General features: G+C 39.4%; 1 protein-coding gene across 2 annotated transcripts in view; it reads left to right on the top strand.

The window, feature by feature from the left end:
* The window catches only part of Vav3 (vav guanine nucleotide exchange factor 3), a 364,771-nt gene that overhangs the window by 168,975 nt on the left and 179,081 nt on the right, over nt 1–16,715 (top strand). For both annotated transcript variants that reach the window (XM_063255201.1, XM_063255206.1), the window contains exons 4-9: nt 719–784; nt 4,540–4,648; nt 6,294–6,386; nt 8,635–8,703; nt 10,453–10,556; nt 11,920–12,019. In XM_063255201.1, the coding sequence (XP_063111271.1) occupies nt 719–784; nt 4,540–4,648; nt 6,294–6,386; nt 8,635–8,703; nt 10,453–10,556; nt 11,920–12,019 (541 nt within the window). The remainder of the gene's footprint in view (nt 1–718; nt 785–4,539; nt 4,649–6,293; nt 6,387–8,634; nt 8,704–10,452; nt 10,557–11,919; nt 12,020–16,715) is intronic.

Here is a 16,715-nt window from a genome sequence, read left to right as displayed (position 1 = left end):
TATTTTTATTAAAAAGTATATAATATTATGAGGCAGATAAGCCAGCTGATGAAATAGGAGACAATGTGTGTGTGTGTGTGTCTGTGTGTTTTGTGGAACAGGAACAAAGATATTGAGACAGTACCCTATTCTATCTGAGGTCCAGTTGACTCATTTGTTCAAAAAATAAAAATAAAACATACTATTTAAATACTGTAAAGTCTGAGTGGAAAAATATGTCAGGGTTAAGAATCATATTAAGGACCTGATGTATTTTTGTCTTTTATTAATTTTCATTTGTACTAATAAATGGAATTATGGAAGGATGGCAGTTACTAAATTGTCCTATCAGATCTTATAATTAAAAAGACAGTGCTGAAAGCAAAGGTACAAGGATGGCCACTTTTTCTCTGGATGGAACACTGCAGTGGGTCCTGTGGGTGACCCTACAGGTGCGTGGCAGGGGAGGACGAGATAAGCACATCTGTGTATGCTCAGCTGCACATGTGTCTGTGGCAGCCAGCTGCAACTGTAGCAGATGATTTGGGGTAGCAGGTGTCACTGGCCTTCTGCTGGAATCACAGTCACAACAGCTCAGCAGACGCTCTGCGGGGAGCCCTGGACATCAATAGATGTGATCAGTGACTATTTTGGCAGCAGATAAGCTTTCATATTTAATGGGAGGTAAAAGTTCAAGTTAGTTGCTACTCACTCACCTGTATTTTTTCCCCTTTTCTAGGCCCTTTCCAACAGAAGAAAGCATTGATGATGAAGACATCTACAAAGGCCTTCCTGACTTAATAGAGTACGTTGATCATTTTCAGCAAAACTAAGGCTCTTCCAGTTCTGACATCTAGCATGGATCTTAATTGGGGATGTGAAATAAACTCTCTGAGGAGTAAAGGTGACTTAGTGATTAAGACATTTAGGAATTAATCTTAAACTGATGACAGAACGCTTCAATGAAAGGCACACATTGCAACTGGCGTTTAGTTCCTGTTGTGTGCCTCTTTGAAGGGTGACGAAGCAGATTGCAGTCAAGTTAAATTTGGATGTTTCTCAAAGGCATAATAGAGTAGTAGGGGAAATAGGAATTAGACAATTATGGAATAATTTAAAAGAAATACAACCTATGACTGGAATTGTAGGACAGGTAGTGTGTGCTTTCTAAGTTTCAAGGAAGGGCCAGTTACTGTAAGTATGAGCTGAAGTTTTTCAGGAATATTTATTAGATGCACTTATTTTGAACAGGGATTCCTGAGGGTCTTTAGTATTCAATAGTTAGGACAGGTAGAATTTCTTGGCAGTTGATTCTCTTCTATTGATTGAGTGACTCGTGAAGAGTATGAATATAAGACATGATACTTCTCAAGGAACTCATGACATAGATCAGGTGTGTTTGTAAGAATTGTAAGGAATAGATTATGTTCCAATAGAGATTCTTAGATCATACAGAGATTCATTCTCCAAGAGAAATGCACCCACTTATCCATTCAACAATATGCACTTATCTGGAATTTTTATGTTTGCTGTTTCTTTTGTCCATAGGACTGGTCCCTCACCACTCGGGTCTCTTGTCAGATATATCTCTATAGAGAGACCCTGCCTGCCTTGTCTAGAATTTCCACTGCCCATGTATTTTACTTTGAATTTTCATAGCATTTACAACTGCCTGAGACAATCTGGCTTGCTTCTTTTATTGTCTGTTTCCTTATTAGAAGGCAAAATTCATGAAATGAAGGACTTTACTTTCTTAGTGGCTGTGTTCTTAGAATTTCAGTGCCCGGTGTGCAGTAGGTCAATATGTGAATGGATGAGCCCGTCAGAACGGCATTCTGCTTTGGGCCTGAGGTCAGTTGGCAGTAAGAGCGTGTTCAGTGTTCATTCAGGTGCTAACCATGTTAGCGTGATCTCATGTAATGCCTCAATGTTACTGGCTTTCTACAGTTATCATAACTTGGTAATGAGAAAAGCCACACTTGGAAAAGCTAAGTGACTTTCTGAAGTAGTGTCATTAGTATAGTCTTGAACTTGAACTGCAGGCAGTTCTTGCTCTGGAGCACAAGCTCTCACGCGTGCACGGCCTTTCAGTTGTGCCTCTGTTCAGCCTCTGAGAACTCTCACCCAGAGAGCAGGGAGATGTGCTCTGCCTGGAACCAGCACGACAGGTGTGCAGCAGCTCTTTCCAGAATACTGGGTGGCATTTGGAATGGTCTTGAGGTCTTAGTTTTTAGATATCTCTCGAGAGATTTGTTTCTCTCTTCCTAAAACTTCTAAGAATTCACTGACACTAAGCATGATGGGTGCTAATTGTTGCATTAAATTCGCTATGATCATCATAAAGTGACCATAAACTCACTGGTCTTGTCATCAAACTCTTTAAAATATTAGGAAGAATTTATTATTTGCAGGGCTATAATGGTATTTTTCTTCTTAAAATCCCACCAATGATCACTTATTCCTATTAATGATTACTTAAACCTCCCATCTTTTTTTTGCACATTTTAGGCAGATTGAGTATTTTAGAAGGATAGTATTAAGACAGGATCCCCAAGACTAAGAGTAACAGAGAATAGATTCGTAGTCCTTTTTCCATCTGAACAGGTCCTGTTCCATGGAGCAGTTTCCTTTATCATTTCTTATCTTAGCTCCCTAAGAAGACCTAACCATCAATGTGTTCCAGATAGGACTTAAACCGACTTAATCATCTATCATTCCTGGCCAGATTGCTTGCCTGGACCTTTCAGTATGGAAATCATGGCAGTGCCAAGATGGCCCCCATCTCCTCAGATTCCTAAAGTGCATCCCTCATTTCTTCCCTCTCTTCCTAATGCTGATTGGCTACCAAGTCTGATTGATGATACACACTCATAATATTCTACATTCCTCTTCTCATCTGCCTTTACAATGGTTATAGCTCCGTATCTCTCTCACTCTTGGTTTATTGGTCTCTTTGCCTATCATTCCCTTCCTCCGTCCTACCCCATATAAAACCCCCTGTAGATCCCCAAATACCAGGGTGAGATTGAATTCAGAATTATGGCCTTTTGAAGTTTGGTTTCAACTCTTCTCACTGACAGTCTATTCTGCTTATCTGGGCACAGTGACTGCAGTGCCAGTCCTCACATGATCATGCTCATGCTCTTTTCTCCTGTGCCATGGGTGTGTTTGTCCTGTTTGCCTTTGAATGTCAGGAAAGAAGAAATTGTTTCTGTCTAGTCTGCAACCATGTCTCCTGGAGGACAGCATTTTCATAGCAAGCATCAGTTGAACAAGTGGATAAATATACTTAAGCTCCAGCTAAAATGAAATCATCTTTTGTGAAGCCTTTCCTAACTTCTTTCATTAGAGCTATGTTTTGCTCTTTCTTGTGGTCCTATATTTTAGATTTACTTCCCTCTCTGCATATACAGAATTATGTGTATGGGCTGTTCTTTGTACAAGACAATAGGAAAGTTTTTGATCTCTGCATTCTGAGCCTTGAACTCAGTCAGTTCTTAGCAGGTAACTGTTAGATGGATGGATGGGTGGGAAGGTGGGTGGACAAGGAACTATGAAATTAATTTTTCTCTTAGATGAGTTCTCTGAAACTTCTGTTGCCACTAAATCTCTGTCCCTTAATACTCTTTCCTTTTCTCTGAGTGTTTGACAGTTCATTCCTGTCAATTGCCTTCAAATAATCCTTTCTGACAAGCATAAGCAACCCTGTGATTGTACATGTTTTGAAAAATGTTCCAAGTTGCAGCGTGACATTTACATTTACAGTGCATTCATATCAATTCATAATGTTCAGTCCGCCCAGGCCCAGGAGAGGTACTTAAGGCTGGTGGTATTAAAGGAGTTGAGCTGCTTTCTGAGAACAATTCATTCATCCCTGCACCATGTCTACACTGAATAATTTTAATTCTGTGGGATTATTAGTTATTAGAGGGCACTTAGAAAATCTTGCACTCAAAGGAAAAGCTTAAGGGTAGTAGTAGAACACGAATGACTGGACCATGGGACTGTGTGTATTCAGGGACTCACGGGGCCTCTGAGAAGAGCTACTGTCAGTCACTGTTTGAGTGTTCCTGGAAGCTGGAAAATAGGGAAGTAGAGCAGTAAAACAGTGAAAGAAAGAACACTCAAGAGTGTAAGATCATGGCTTCATCCCTGACTAGTTGTGTTGTCTTTGACAGGTCAAATAACCCTTTTTGGTGTCTTGGCTCCTTCATCTCTGTAATAAATCCAAAGGTATACCTAATTACATAAGTGTTGTGGGATGAGATAAGTCAGATAGTACTGCAGCATGAACGTTTATGTGCTTATGCAAAAGTAGGTAACTGGTAAATGTGAGCTACCATCAGTTTCGCTGTTGGACCCTGTGGTCATCCATCTTATTAGAAGGGACAGGGCTACAATGCGAGTCTTTCCCACTGATTCTGTTTTATTTCCTCTTTAAATTTCTACCAAAATCAGTAGAAAAGTTTTAGTCTGTTTTCTGCTAAAATTTAAGAAGCTATTACTAGCTACTGGATTTACTGCATGATAGAGAGTAAACTGCTGTCTACTTTGTTTTAGTGAAACTCGTGTGGAAGATGAAGAAGATCTCTATGACTGTGTTTACGGGGAAGATGAAGGTGGAGAAGTCTATGAGGACTTGATGAAAGCGGAGGAGGCACACCAGCAGGCAGGACATTTGCTTGTGTTGCACTTACTCTGGAGGGTTCTATTAAGAAATTGATTACTTGAAAACTCTGTTAATATAGCTATTTAGATAAGCTCTGTGGGCTTACTCACTGCTCTGTTTTACCTTTGTCTCCTTATAACTATGCAACTGTGACTTGTTTTTTCATTTGGAGCATGACATTTTACAGCTCAATAAGGAATCTCTAGTCTAATCCTTTCATTGTACTAGTAAGGAAACAGATTATCTGGGAGGTAAATAGCATGCTCCTCACTGAGTAGCAATAGAACATAATTTCAAGAATATGAAATTACCTGATTCTAAAAGCAAATCTCTTACAAAGAAGATACATTTTCTTTTAAATTTAATGCAAGGTAAAATACATGTCTGCACATATTTTAGGTGTTGTCAGGAGAGGGCAATCTTCACTTTGTTCCATTGTAATTCTGCCTTTTTATTATTTCATAAATTAGTTTGGATACTGTCATTTGGGCCCTCAAAGCTTTGTCTGCCTTAAATTGTATCTAGAACACTCAGAAAGAATTACTTTGAACAATCTTTTCATCTGTAATTTGAAATCTAAAAGTCAGTTACTTAGACTTTATCCTGAAGATGATTCCTCATCAGCTGGTGATTTAGGTTCTTCAGGACTTTGATGAACTGACTGACTCAGTTCTCTCTCTGCTCTGGCCTTTCATAAAGGGCTGGTGGGCTGTCTAGTCCACACTGGGGAGCAGTAGCTTATATGGGGAGGAAACAAGTCTTCCTGCCTGTGGCTGGAAAATATAATGAATGTGTGTTTTAACCCTCCGCGTGAGCTGACAGGCTGCCCGTGGCAGCATTTTCCGAGTGATTTTAGGTGACAGCGTATCATCTGCACTTCCTACAATTCTCACCTGCTTTGGTGTCAGCAGATTCTTCAGCATCTCCCTCAGGGGCAGCCTTCACTCAGCTGACAGCACTGGGTTGTTTATCGGGGATAGGGTTAATAGTAACAGTAATTTAGATATATAGAGCCTTTCTTGAGTTCCTGGCTAGATGTAAAAGTGCTTTACATGCTGCTGTTTTATTTATAACTTTTTGTATGTGGTTTTGTAGTTCTCCCTATTTTATAGAAGACAAAACTGAATCACAGAGAAATTAAATAACTTGTTCATAGTTAAAAGGCGAGTAACAAGGCAATATTAGAATCCAATTTCACCTTATCCTAGATTCTTTTATTTTAGTACTATTCTCAGTCAACTACAATCTGAAACACTCAGATGTTAGTGTTTGAAAAAAAATTTTTGAAGGGTCTCATTTATCTTTTTAATAGTATTGCAGTTAATTCTGTAGTACATGAGAAATATGCTGTATATTAAGGAAATTCTTACAAAATTTGTATTTAGGTGTTTTAGTTGATCATAATGTCTATACTCAGATGCTTATTTTTAATTACCTAAGTATTTTCAGTTATGTTGTTTAGATTTTAAAAAATATAGCACACACATGTCACAATTGCAGTTATGTGTACCTTTCTGTACATGTTTTTATTAGAATGGCATGTCAAAGAAAATCAGTAATGATTTCTATTTCTCCTTATCTACAACCACACAGATAAATACATGAATTTTATTAAATAATTTTATTTTTATTATTCTAATGGCAGAAAAGTCCGGAAAATGATATACGGACTTGTTGTCTAGCAGAAATTAAGCAGACCGAAGAAAAATATACAGAAACTTTGGAGTCAATAGAAAAAGTAAGTTGTCAGGTATTGATGCCAAAATACTGTGTTAAGCAGTTAGTATGTTAGATTCTCTGTTTCTGCGAAGTGTGTGTGTGTGTGTGTGTGTGTGTGTGTGTATGTGTGCTCATTAATCCTTGCAGTAGAACTTTGCATTTAAAGCCAAGCACAGAAACACAACTCCCCGTAGTTTCATTCATAGTTTGAATCTAAAAAAGTTGAATTCATAACAATAGAGAATAGAATAATGGTTATCAGAGCCTTGGCTGGTTGGGGTGGCTATGGGGAGATGTTGGTTAAAGGATATATAATTGCAGTTAGCAAAAAAGAATATTTAAAATACTTCTTTCAGAGTAAGCAAATATATAGCAACAGGAAGTAGACGGGTGAATCCCTGGGGCCAAAGGCTGGTGGTAACATGAGCCCTTGTGTGTAGAGGATGGGTGAAGTGGGGAAGGTGGAAGGTTTCTGGGACAAGATCATGTTGAAGCTGCAGCTGATGAATTTAGGGTGCAAGCCACACACATACCCTAGTGAGGATCATTCTGGGAGAAGCAGCCTCAAGTGGGAGAGTGCACCGTGAAGGGAAGTGAGTGGGAAGGCAGAGAGCTGGTGGGCCACCAGGGACAGAGGCTAGAGCATTTTGCACAAATATGATGGCTTTTAAATCATTAGCATTTCATTCATTGTGAGGCCAGTATGGGAACCGGGAGAACATCAAGTATTTGTAGTAAGATGACAAGAGAGATCGTAAGGGGTGGTCACATTCTAAGTAAATTTTAAAAGTAGAGCCCACTGAATTTGATAATGGATTAGATAAAAAATATTTGAGAAAAAGTAGAATCAAGGGTGACTGCTAGGCTTGGGCCTGAGCTACTGCATGAATGGTGAAGACGGTTACTGAAACAGAGAAGGGCAGCTTTTGGGGTCATGAATCTGTGGGCGTATTAAACTTGAAATACCTCTTAGACTTTTGATATCAAGGAAGATGTTAGACACATGAGTCTGGCATCAATGGGAAAAGTTGGGTTGACATAGAGGCTGGGTTTTTATAGTTCCACAATGAAATTTAAGGCCATGGGGCTAAATGAGTTCATCACAGGTAATGTAGATTCTTAGGGGAGAGGTTTGAGGGCATCTCTGCTGACTCTTACAAATTAGGAAAATGACAACCAGGAGAAAGTGTTTAGGGTTAGTAAAAGAGGTAAGATGAGGAAGAGTTGTTTAGGGGAGTGGGACAGCAAATTAACAAGGGAAATGAGACTATGTAGTGTCACAGAGCCCAATTGAGATTTGTTGTCATATTTAAAATCTCAGTGTAGTCCATGCTTCTTAGACACAAGTGTGAGCTGACAAGCTAAATTTAACCAGGGTTTTATTTTTCTGGAAAAGTACAGTGGAAGATGACAGAGTCAGTGTATGTTCAGGGAAGCAATTCCAAAGATAGTTCCTGGACTGTAACCTGGGTATGGAGGAGATGAGGCTGTGAGGAACGTGGCGGGCTCAATGGGCTGGTAAACCCAGGATGACTGAAGAAGTCCCATGTGGTGGTGGTCCAAGGGGTGGGTGTTTGAGATTTCATCTGTAGAACATATACAGTTATTGGTAGCATCCTGAAACATGACTATGAGATTTGGCAATTGAGCTACGCTGAAGCACAAGATTATTGGAGGTCAAGAAAATAACAAGGGAGAGTGTTGGAAGGATCATCTGTACAGATGGTCAAGAGTGAAAAAGGTGTGGTAGGCCACCAAAAGATCCAAGAAATGAGCATAAATTATATGAACAAATTATTGATCTCAAGGATCTTTATTCTTCACAAAGCATTTTTGTAGAAGTCCTCAAGTCTATCTCTAAAACGTAACCATTGATTACCAACCCAGCCAATAGCATTCTCTTTCTTACTTTCAGGAGGAATTATTATATAAAACCTTTTATTTTATACTTTATTTTATTTTTTTGTCTTTTTTCCTTTTTATTGGTACCGGATGACTGCCTGCTTGCAAGGCAGGTGCTTATGGTGCTGAGCTTAACCCCCAGCCCCCTATTTTATACTTTAAATGTTCTGGCTTATGTTTATGTTTTTATAGCTCTGAACAAGTATAAAATCTGTATCATAGTAGAAATAGCTTCTAACTTTTTTTGAATTTATAGTGCTTATAAGCAATTGACTTTCAATAAATGTTGTTTGTTGATGAAAAAACATTATTCAGATTAGGTCAAGTTATGCTTAATTATTAATTCCTTCTTTTTCTCCTGATAGTATTTCATGGCACCACTAAAAAGATTTTTGACACCAGCAGAATTTGACTCGGTATTCATCAACATTCCTGTAAGTAAAAACATGATATTCAAATTTGTGTGGTATGTCTGTAAAATCCTTATTTTCTTAATGAGTTTCAGATGAATTTTGACCCTATTTTTTGCTTCTCAAGTTCTTATGTCATTACTTTCTTGAAAAACTCGTAAGTTACATCTTCAACCAAAAGTCAGTCAAAATGCATGCAGAACACAAATGGGTAAGTCAGGCTCATGTGTTATCTTGACTCTTGTCATGATGAGGTAGGCTCAATTGAATAATTCACTAATTCTGCCTGCAACTTGGGTTTCTCCTCCAGTCCCATGTCCCTGATGGTTCCTTCTTTGGGCCCCAGGACTTTAGCTATCTTTTCTCCTCCTCTTGGGGCTTTCTGCTTCTAGTTTTGTTACTCTTAACCACTTATGTCTAAAACTTTACTTCCCTATAAATTATTAGACTATTTTAATGGCAAAATGGAAGGAGTTTTCTTCACATTTATGTATATATTTTGAGTTTCCAGGTCACCTGACCATATTCTTATAAAGTATAATCTGCTCAGAGATGTATAATCAAGCTAAGTGCTATCCCAAATTGGTACTGCTAGGCAAAATTCAAGTTCTGAGACCTTTGGAATTTAGTTTTCACACACACACACACACACACACACACACACACACACACGGACACACTCATTTTTAGCTATAGGCTTTCTTGTATCACATGAGAAAGTCGCTTATATTTGGTTCTATTTTGTTCTGTTTGCTGAGCACCCGCTGGTAAGCCATGCCATGTCTTCTTTGTCTTGGTTGCTCATCTAAAGACATTTTTGCTGATTCGTAACATAAGTTCAGGAAATGCTCACAATATTAGATGAAAGCTTAACATAAAACAAAGTGCCCAATATAGGAAATAGAGATCTTAAACTACTTAAGTATGGTCACTGTAATTTATAATCCATTGATTGTCTGCATGTGCATTGCTTTTCCATGCTCCTCAACAAAATGACAGGACCAATAAATAGATTGATGTTTGTTTCTACCTAACTCAGCAAAAAGTATGCTTTGTGTACTCCAAGACACAGAGAAAGAGATACCTTGATTCAAATTTCCTGACTTTCAAGTTGCTGAAATATATTTACTGGCTGCTGAAAATAACTCGCTTATGAGCACAAATATGAAATTCTGACTTTTGAGTTGCTCTAGTAAACTGTCTAGTACAATTTATTTGTTTCTTGTTTATGCCATTAGTTGTCTGGTTTCAAGTAATTTAGTCTGATTATTGTTAGCTTAGCACCAGGACACCACTAATTGACCAAGGACATGAATCATTACTTTATTCTGTCAATAAACATTAAGCACTTAGATAGTTTTATTTAAAAATTTGAAGTGATTATAAAATAAAGCTGTACACGTTTTTACACAAGAAATAAATTATCCTTTAAAAACTAGTGAGATGATTTTTCTCCCCACAGGACACTGACATTTCTAGTCAGATCTGAGATTGCTGTTTCCACGCATGTGTCTTGGTTTCCTTCTCTTCCTGACTCCCTCCCTCTTTTCTTCTCCCTCTTTTACTTTCCCCTCCTTTTCTCTGATCTTCTCCTTCATCTCCCTTTTTCATCCCCTTCTTCTTCCTGTGTCCTCTCCTTTCTCTTCTCTTCTCGAATGTTAGCAAGTTTATATGTTTATGAGAGACAGATCTGGAAATACTGAGGTTCTGGGTTTGGGGTATAAATGTCGGCTCTGATTCCTACTTTTCTTTCACATTGTTTTCTCTTCTAAGGAACTTGTAAAAGTTCATCGGAGCTTAATGCAAGAAATTCATGATTCCATTATAAATAAAAATGACCAGAACTTGTATCAAGTTTTCATTAACTACAAGGAAAGGTAACTTTTGAATTTAAAGTTTTGTGTGTATTAGTTTGGAATTATATGAAGGTTAGTGTTAATATATACAGATCTTACTACTGTTTGTTGAAATACTATCTGAACATTTGAATATAGGACGATTAATCTCAGAGTAGTAGCTTGAACTTTCCATGTGATTTAAAAAGAAAAGGACTCAGTATAATACCTAGACTTCAGCAAATCAAAAGGCTGAGACTCACCGGCCAGTTACTACTGAGTGGTGGCTTGTCATTTTAACTGAGTCTCCTGTTCCTTATTTGTAAGTATTGAGAATAGATTAGCTGGTACCAAATACTTCCTCCGACTCTAATGTTTTATGATTTTCTATTGTGATGCAATGGAAAAAATCTAAATGAGATTTAGAATTGAAGTCAGTTTCCCTTACTAAATTATAAAAGATCTCCTGAGTGAATCATAGGGATTTGGAGTATCAAGACATTTTGCTTAAAATGTGTTTTTTGAGACAGAGCCTCACTATGCAGTTCAGGCTGGCCTTGAGCTCTTGAGCTCTTTGTATCACAGGCTGGTCTTGAACTTGAAATGATCCTTCTGCCTCAGCCTCCTGAGTGCTGGGATTACAGGTGTGCACCACCATGCTCGACTCTGCTGAAAATGTAATGTTCTCTCAATGTAAATCAAACAGTATAACTCCTAGTGCTAAGATATAGCTAATGAATTGTTTTGTTCAACTGCTAGGTAAATATTAATAATTTATTAGTAGTTTTCCAATGGTGAGTTAAACAATAAAACAAATAATATTCTTGTAAAAAAATCTACAATACAAGGATATTGTTCCATGAGTGGGCTCAGAATCTGTGCAGTATAAATTATCTTCCATCCTGCAAAATTTGAGCCTCATTCCCAATTTTGATATGATTATGTTCTTAATGAAAAAGGGATAAAGAACAGAAAGTTTATTAATGAGTAGAGTTATAGTGATTCCAATAAAATTGTGGTAGAAAATAAAACTTCTAAGTAAACAGTAAAAAGTTTATAATAATTTATGAAGAACTTTTTTGAGAAATATGTGTTTGTACTCAAATAACATTAATAGTTATCATACCAGATTGTAACCTCTACCTGCTATTTTATATATATGCATGTATATGTGTGTGTATGTTTGTATATATGGTGTTAATCCTTTGGAACTCACAGTGAGTCTTGTTATTGCTGGATATATGAGTGGTCCTCCTTCTGTAATTGTGTGTGTGATGTGTTCAAAAAGAACTTCTGCTTTGCTTATCTCTAAGTATGGTTTAAAAGAGGTGAAAGGTCTGTCTCTGTTCCCCTCCACTGCTTCTTGCTTTTGGCCTCACAGATTTCTTCCTCTTTTTCATTTCAGATTGGTTATTTATGGGCAGTACTGCAGTGGAGTGGAGTCAGCCATCTCTAACTTAGATTATATTTCTAAGACAAAAGAAGATGTGAAACTAAAGTTAGAGGTAATTGTTTATTTTTGCTTCTGATCTATGTAAAATAAACTTCAAAAGCCACATAGTCCTCTTCCTGATTAATACAGCATTTATCTCCATGTTCTAAACACATAATTTTATGTAATTTGTATAAAATATTTTAGTAGATAGCTCTATAAAGTAATAGGGTAATGACAACAGAATTTAACTTTTAAGGCCTTGTATTTTATATATATTGTCTTCTTACAATATAAAATAATAAACTTTTAATAAAATTTTCTCATGTTATCAATGAGAAATCTGACGTTCAGAGATTTTTGAGTAAATTACACAGGGTTACTTAGGCAGTAAGAGGTCCAGACTGGGTAAGAGCATTTGTATATAGATTTAAAATGTTTATGAAAAGTAAAAGACATTTAGGGATAGATGTATAAAAATCTAAGACATTTCGAGGCAGATGTATGCAAAAGGCATGAGTGTTGCCCAAAAGAAGGACGAGAAGACAAAGACAAGTGTAATAAACCTGACCATGTGTGATGAGCTCTGGCCAAAGGCTTGGTGAAAGAAGAGGGGTTGGAGGGCAGCGGGAGATTTGTCTGAAAGGTGGTGTCTAAATTAGGTTACTGAAGAATGGGCTGGGCTTTGGCAGATGGGACTGCATGTGGGCATCCTGAAAGGGTTGGTGTGTCTTGACCAGACCACTGAGGGGCGTGTGAGACATAAGAAGTCAATCAGGATGAATAGAGCACACGGTCACACTGGAAAGCAAGGCTGAAAGCACGTTAAATCATAGAATTTGTACATCATATATGTTTTTTCTAAAAAAGAGTTCATGCTTTCAAACAACACTTGAAAAATCAATTTTTATGTAAATTATCACCTTTAATATATTACCACTGCTTTTAGATTTTCTTAAAATACAGGTAGAGAAGTGAGGTCAATTCTTAAATAACTCTGACTTTTTCTATCTAATATTCTCTTTCTTTTTATTTAGTTCACTAGTGAAGTCAGTTAATGAGCAGAAGAAGGGGTAGATAGTTTTGAAAACAGAAACTTTTTATTGTTTTGGTACATCTGGCATGGTATCGTGACTCCCAAGCCCCACAGAGGGAGGTTGTTACTTAGGAAGTTTGAATATTAGCAGGTCACCAAGTAAGTACTACATCCCTGTCATGGATCTTTTTTCCTTACTTTATACTGTTTCTTGATGGTATTAACTTTAAGGCTTGAAATAGTGTAGTCACCAGTAAATAACATCCTTTCAGTATTGTTACCAAAAAAGGACTCCTGCTTCTCTTTACAAAATAGAGACTTATTAAATGCCTTCATTCAAATTAAGATATAACAAAGCTTTACAACTCATAGAACCAGTTCCTGTGGAACAACTACTATAGCAGTTTTTCTTAAATAAAGCTATAAAATTGTGACACAAGACAGAGACAGCAAGTTGTCGATCAAACCAACATTATACTGTATTCTCCGCTGTATTGAATGGTTATTCTTCCTCCGTCAGAATCAATGTCAAAGCTCTGCCCAGTGATCCCACCCTGGGACTCCAAGCACAGTTTGTGTAGTCACCCTGGGTCTTGGGGGAATAAAAGGCCTCAGGCTGAGACTGAAAGACTGCGGGTGAGGTGCCAGTGGTATCCTTTTCTCAGTGTAAAGGCCCCACTTTTGCCCACAGCCTGGCTTAGAAGTGCTGTATTAGATAGTGTAGAATTTCAACAAATACTCTGTGGGAGCTCTCTGCATTAAGCCCAGCATGGTGGAGGGGAAGCTGCCTTCTTGCCTTTTGTTTTGTGGTTATTTTTGTTCTTATTGTTTTTTTTTTTTTTTTTTTTTGTCTCTTTCTTCTATACTTTGGAACCAAGATAGCGTGGGGTGGGGTTCGGGGGAAGAGTTAGAGTTTCCTTATTTTGCCAAGTGGGCTTGAGCCCACCCCGTTTTATTTTCCTTTAAATTATAATTGAGTTAAGGCTCGGTGAGTGAGTGGATATTTCAGAAGAATTATTTCTACCCTTTATTTACTTTCAGCGCCAATAAGGATTTTACACTTTAGATTCAGCCTCCGGTTGTAGCTCATGCCAGTAATGCTGGTTTCTTTACTTCCTGAATTAATCTTAGAAAAGGAACTGTTTTGTTTGCCTAACAGTTTTAAATTAACTTACATAATGTAGTCATTTTTAAGTGTATGACTTTCTATTCCTGGCACCTTGTGTTGGGATGGAATACATAAGAGCTGTAAGCTACAACTTTTATTCCGAGATGCTTGACATGCAGCGGAGGAGATAGGACTGACTTATTATAATAATGGCAGTTTAACTTCCTACTTAAAATCCATGTTCCAGAACTCTCCAATCTGTAGAAGCAGGAAATTAGTTGAAACAGCTGCCCTTCCAATGAATTACAGTCATTGATAAGATACAAGGTAACATGTCAGAATGGTTCCTTAGTTCATTTTACCTAAGATCTGTAGTCAAACATGTTCAATAAGTCATTGTGTTCATTGGATTTAATGGTGTTTACTTTGTTGCTCCCGATAATTATTCCTTCAAGAAAAGCCAAATATGACCAAAGGAAAAAATAAACTGATGAAGAAAAAGAAAGTATTCTCTTAAGCACACCTCTTCCCATGAACTGAAAGTCTTTGATGTTATATGCAATTGTGTAAAAAATTTTGCCTTTGAGATTGTTCACTGATAATTTTTTATGACACGTTATTGTGTTTTGGGGGGTCTCTTTGAGACAGGGTCTCACTATGCAGTTCAGGCTGGTCTTGAGCTGACTTTGTAGCACAGGTTAGTCTTGAATTCACAACAATCCTCCTGCCTCTGCCTCCCGAGTGCTGGACTACAGCACTCGCCACCATGCCTGACTGAAACTTCATTGTTGAATAACACCTAATATATATGGAAAGTGGTAAAATCAGAAAAAGTGACTAGTACAAGATGATACAGCCAAGATTTGCCAAACCCTGACTTTAGAACTCATCGATACTTAAAGTACTTTCCTTAAAGTCTCACTTGTGAAAGAAAAAATTAAAAAGCGAAGAACTCAGTACTATTTTAATGTAAATTTTAAAGAACATGGTATTTAAAATTTGAGGGTTTTAAAAACATGAATATAGCCGCGCCTGGCCACAGGTCTGCAGAGGAGGAGCTGGGCAGATCTGGGGTGCCCTCACTGGCCTCTCTGCGTGTCTGGAGGACTCTGGATTTCTGCGCCCAGACTGCTGGAGTTCCCTCAGGCTTCCAGGTGCAGTGAAGGCGAGAGGTGGGTTTGAGGCTTCCACATCAGCCTCCCCATTCCCGGCTTCATTTGGAGACCTGCTGAGCTCCCGATAGGTGGGCTGGCCCACACTACCAGCCTAGCCCAGCCTGTTTAGCTGCCGCGCCTGGCCACAGGTCTGCAGAGGAGGAGCTGGGCAGATCTGGGGTGCCCTCACTGGCCTCTCTACGTGTCTGGAGGACTCTGGATTTCTGCGCCCAGACTGCTGGAGTTCCCTCAGGCTTCCAGGTACAGTGAAGGAGAGAGGTGGGTTTAAGGCTTCCACATCAGCCTCCCCATTTCCGGCTTCATTTGGAGACCTGCTGAGCTCCCAATAGGTGGGCTGGCCCACACAACCAGCCTAGCCCAGCCTGTTTAGCAGCCGCGCCTGGCCATAGGTCTGCAGAGGAGGAGCTGGGCAGATCTGGGGTGCCCTCACTGGCCTCTCTGCGTGTCTGGAGGACTCTGGATTTCTGCGCCCAGACTGCTGGAGTTCCCTCAGGCTTCCAGGTGCAGTGAAGGAGAGAGGTGGGTTTAAGGCTTCCACATCAGCCTCCCCATTCCCGGCTTCATTTGGAGACCTGCTGAGCTCCCGATAGGTGGGCTGGCCCACACTACCAGCCTAGCCCAGCCTGTTTAGCTGCCGCGCCTGGCCACAGGTCTGCAGAGGAGGAGCTGGGCAGATCTGGGGTGCCCTCACTGGCCTCTCTGCGTGTCTGGAGGACTCTGGATTTCTGCGCCCAGACTGCTGGAGTTCCCTCAGGCTTCCAGGTACAGTGAAGGAGAGAGGTGGGTTTAAGGCTTCCACATCAGCCTCCCCATTCCCGGCTTCATTTGGAGACCTGCTGAGCTCCCGATAGGTGGGCTGGCCCACACTACCAGCCTAGTCCAGCCTGTTTAGCTGCCGCGCCTGGCCACAGGTCTGCAGAGGAGGAGCTGGGCAGATCTGGGGTGCCCTCACTGGCCTCTCTGCGTGTCTGGAGGACTGTGGATATCTCTGCAACCAGGGAGGGTCCACAGGTTCCTGAAGCACTGCGGCCTGTGGTGAGTACCCTAACCCGGCTGCGATTGAAGAACTGTGGAGCTTCCAAGGGGCAGGTGGGCGCACAGTGTCCCTGAGGCCCAGTTTGTCTGGAACTGCGGAGTTCTGAGCAGGCAGAGGAGGGCCACTGGTTCTGTAGGCCTAATGGCTTGGAGTAGCGCGGCGCCAGAGTCCCAGTAGCTCCAAACATAGAAGGGGATTTTCAACAGATCCTGAGGAAGCTTTCAAGTAACACTTGAAACACAGAAATATAGGAAAATGACAAAACGAAAGACCAAATTACAACCTCAAACCTCCAGCCCATCTCAAGAAACCCTAGGAGCGATGTATATAGAAGAAAATATATCCCATCCACCTCATATATTGGACACAATAGCCACTGAAATTGACAAGCAACTCCAGGAAGCTTTAAAGAAA

This window comes from Cavia porcellus, unplaced genomic scaffold, assembly GCF_034190915.1.
Source record: "Cavia porcellus strain 051 isolate PalLab524CR breed Dunkin Hartley unplaced genomic scaffold, mCavPor4.1 scaffold_1, whole genome shotgun sequence".
Taxonomy (NCBI): Eukaryota; Metazoa; Chordata; class Mammalia; order Rodentia; family Caviidae; genus Cavia; species Cavia porcellus.
This window is presented reverse-complemented; position numbering and strand designations above follow the sequence as displayed.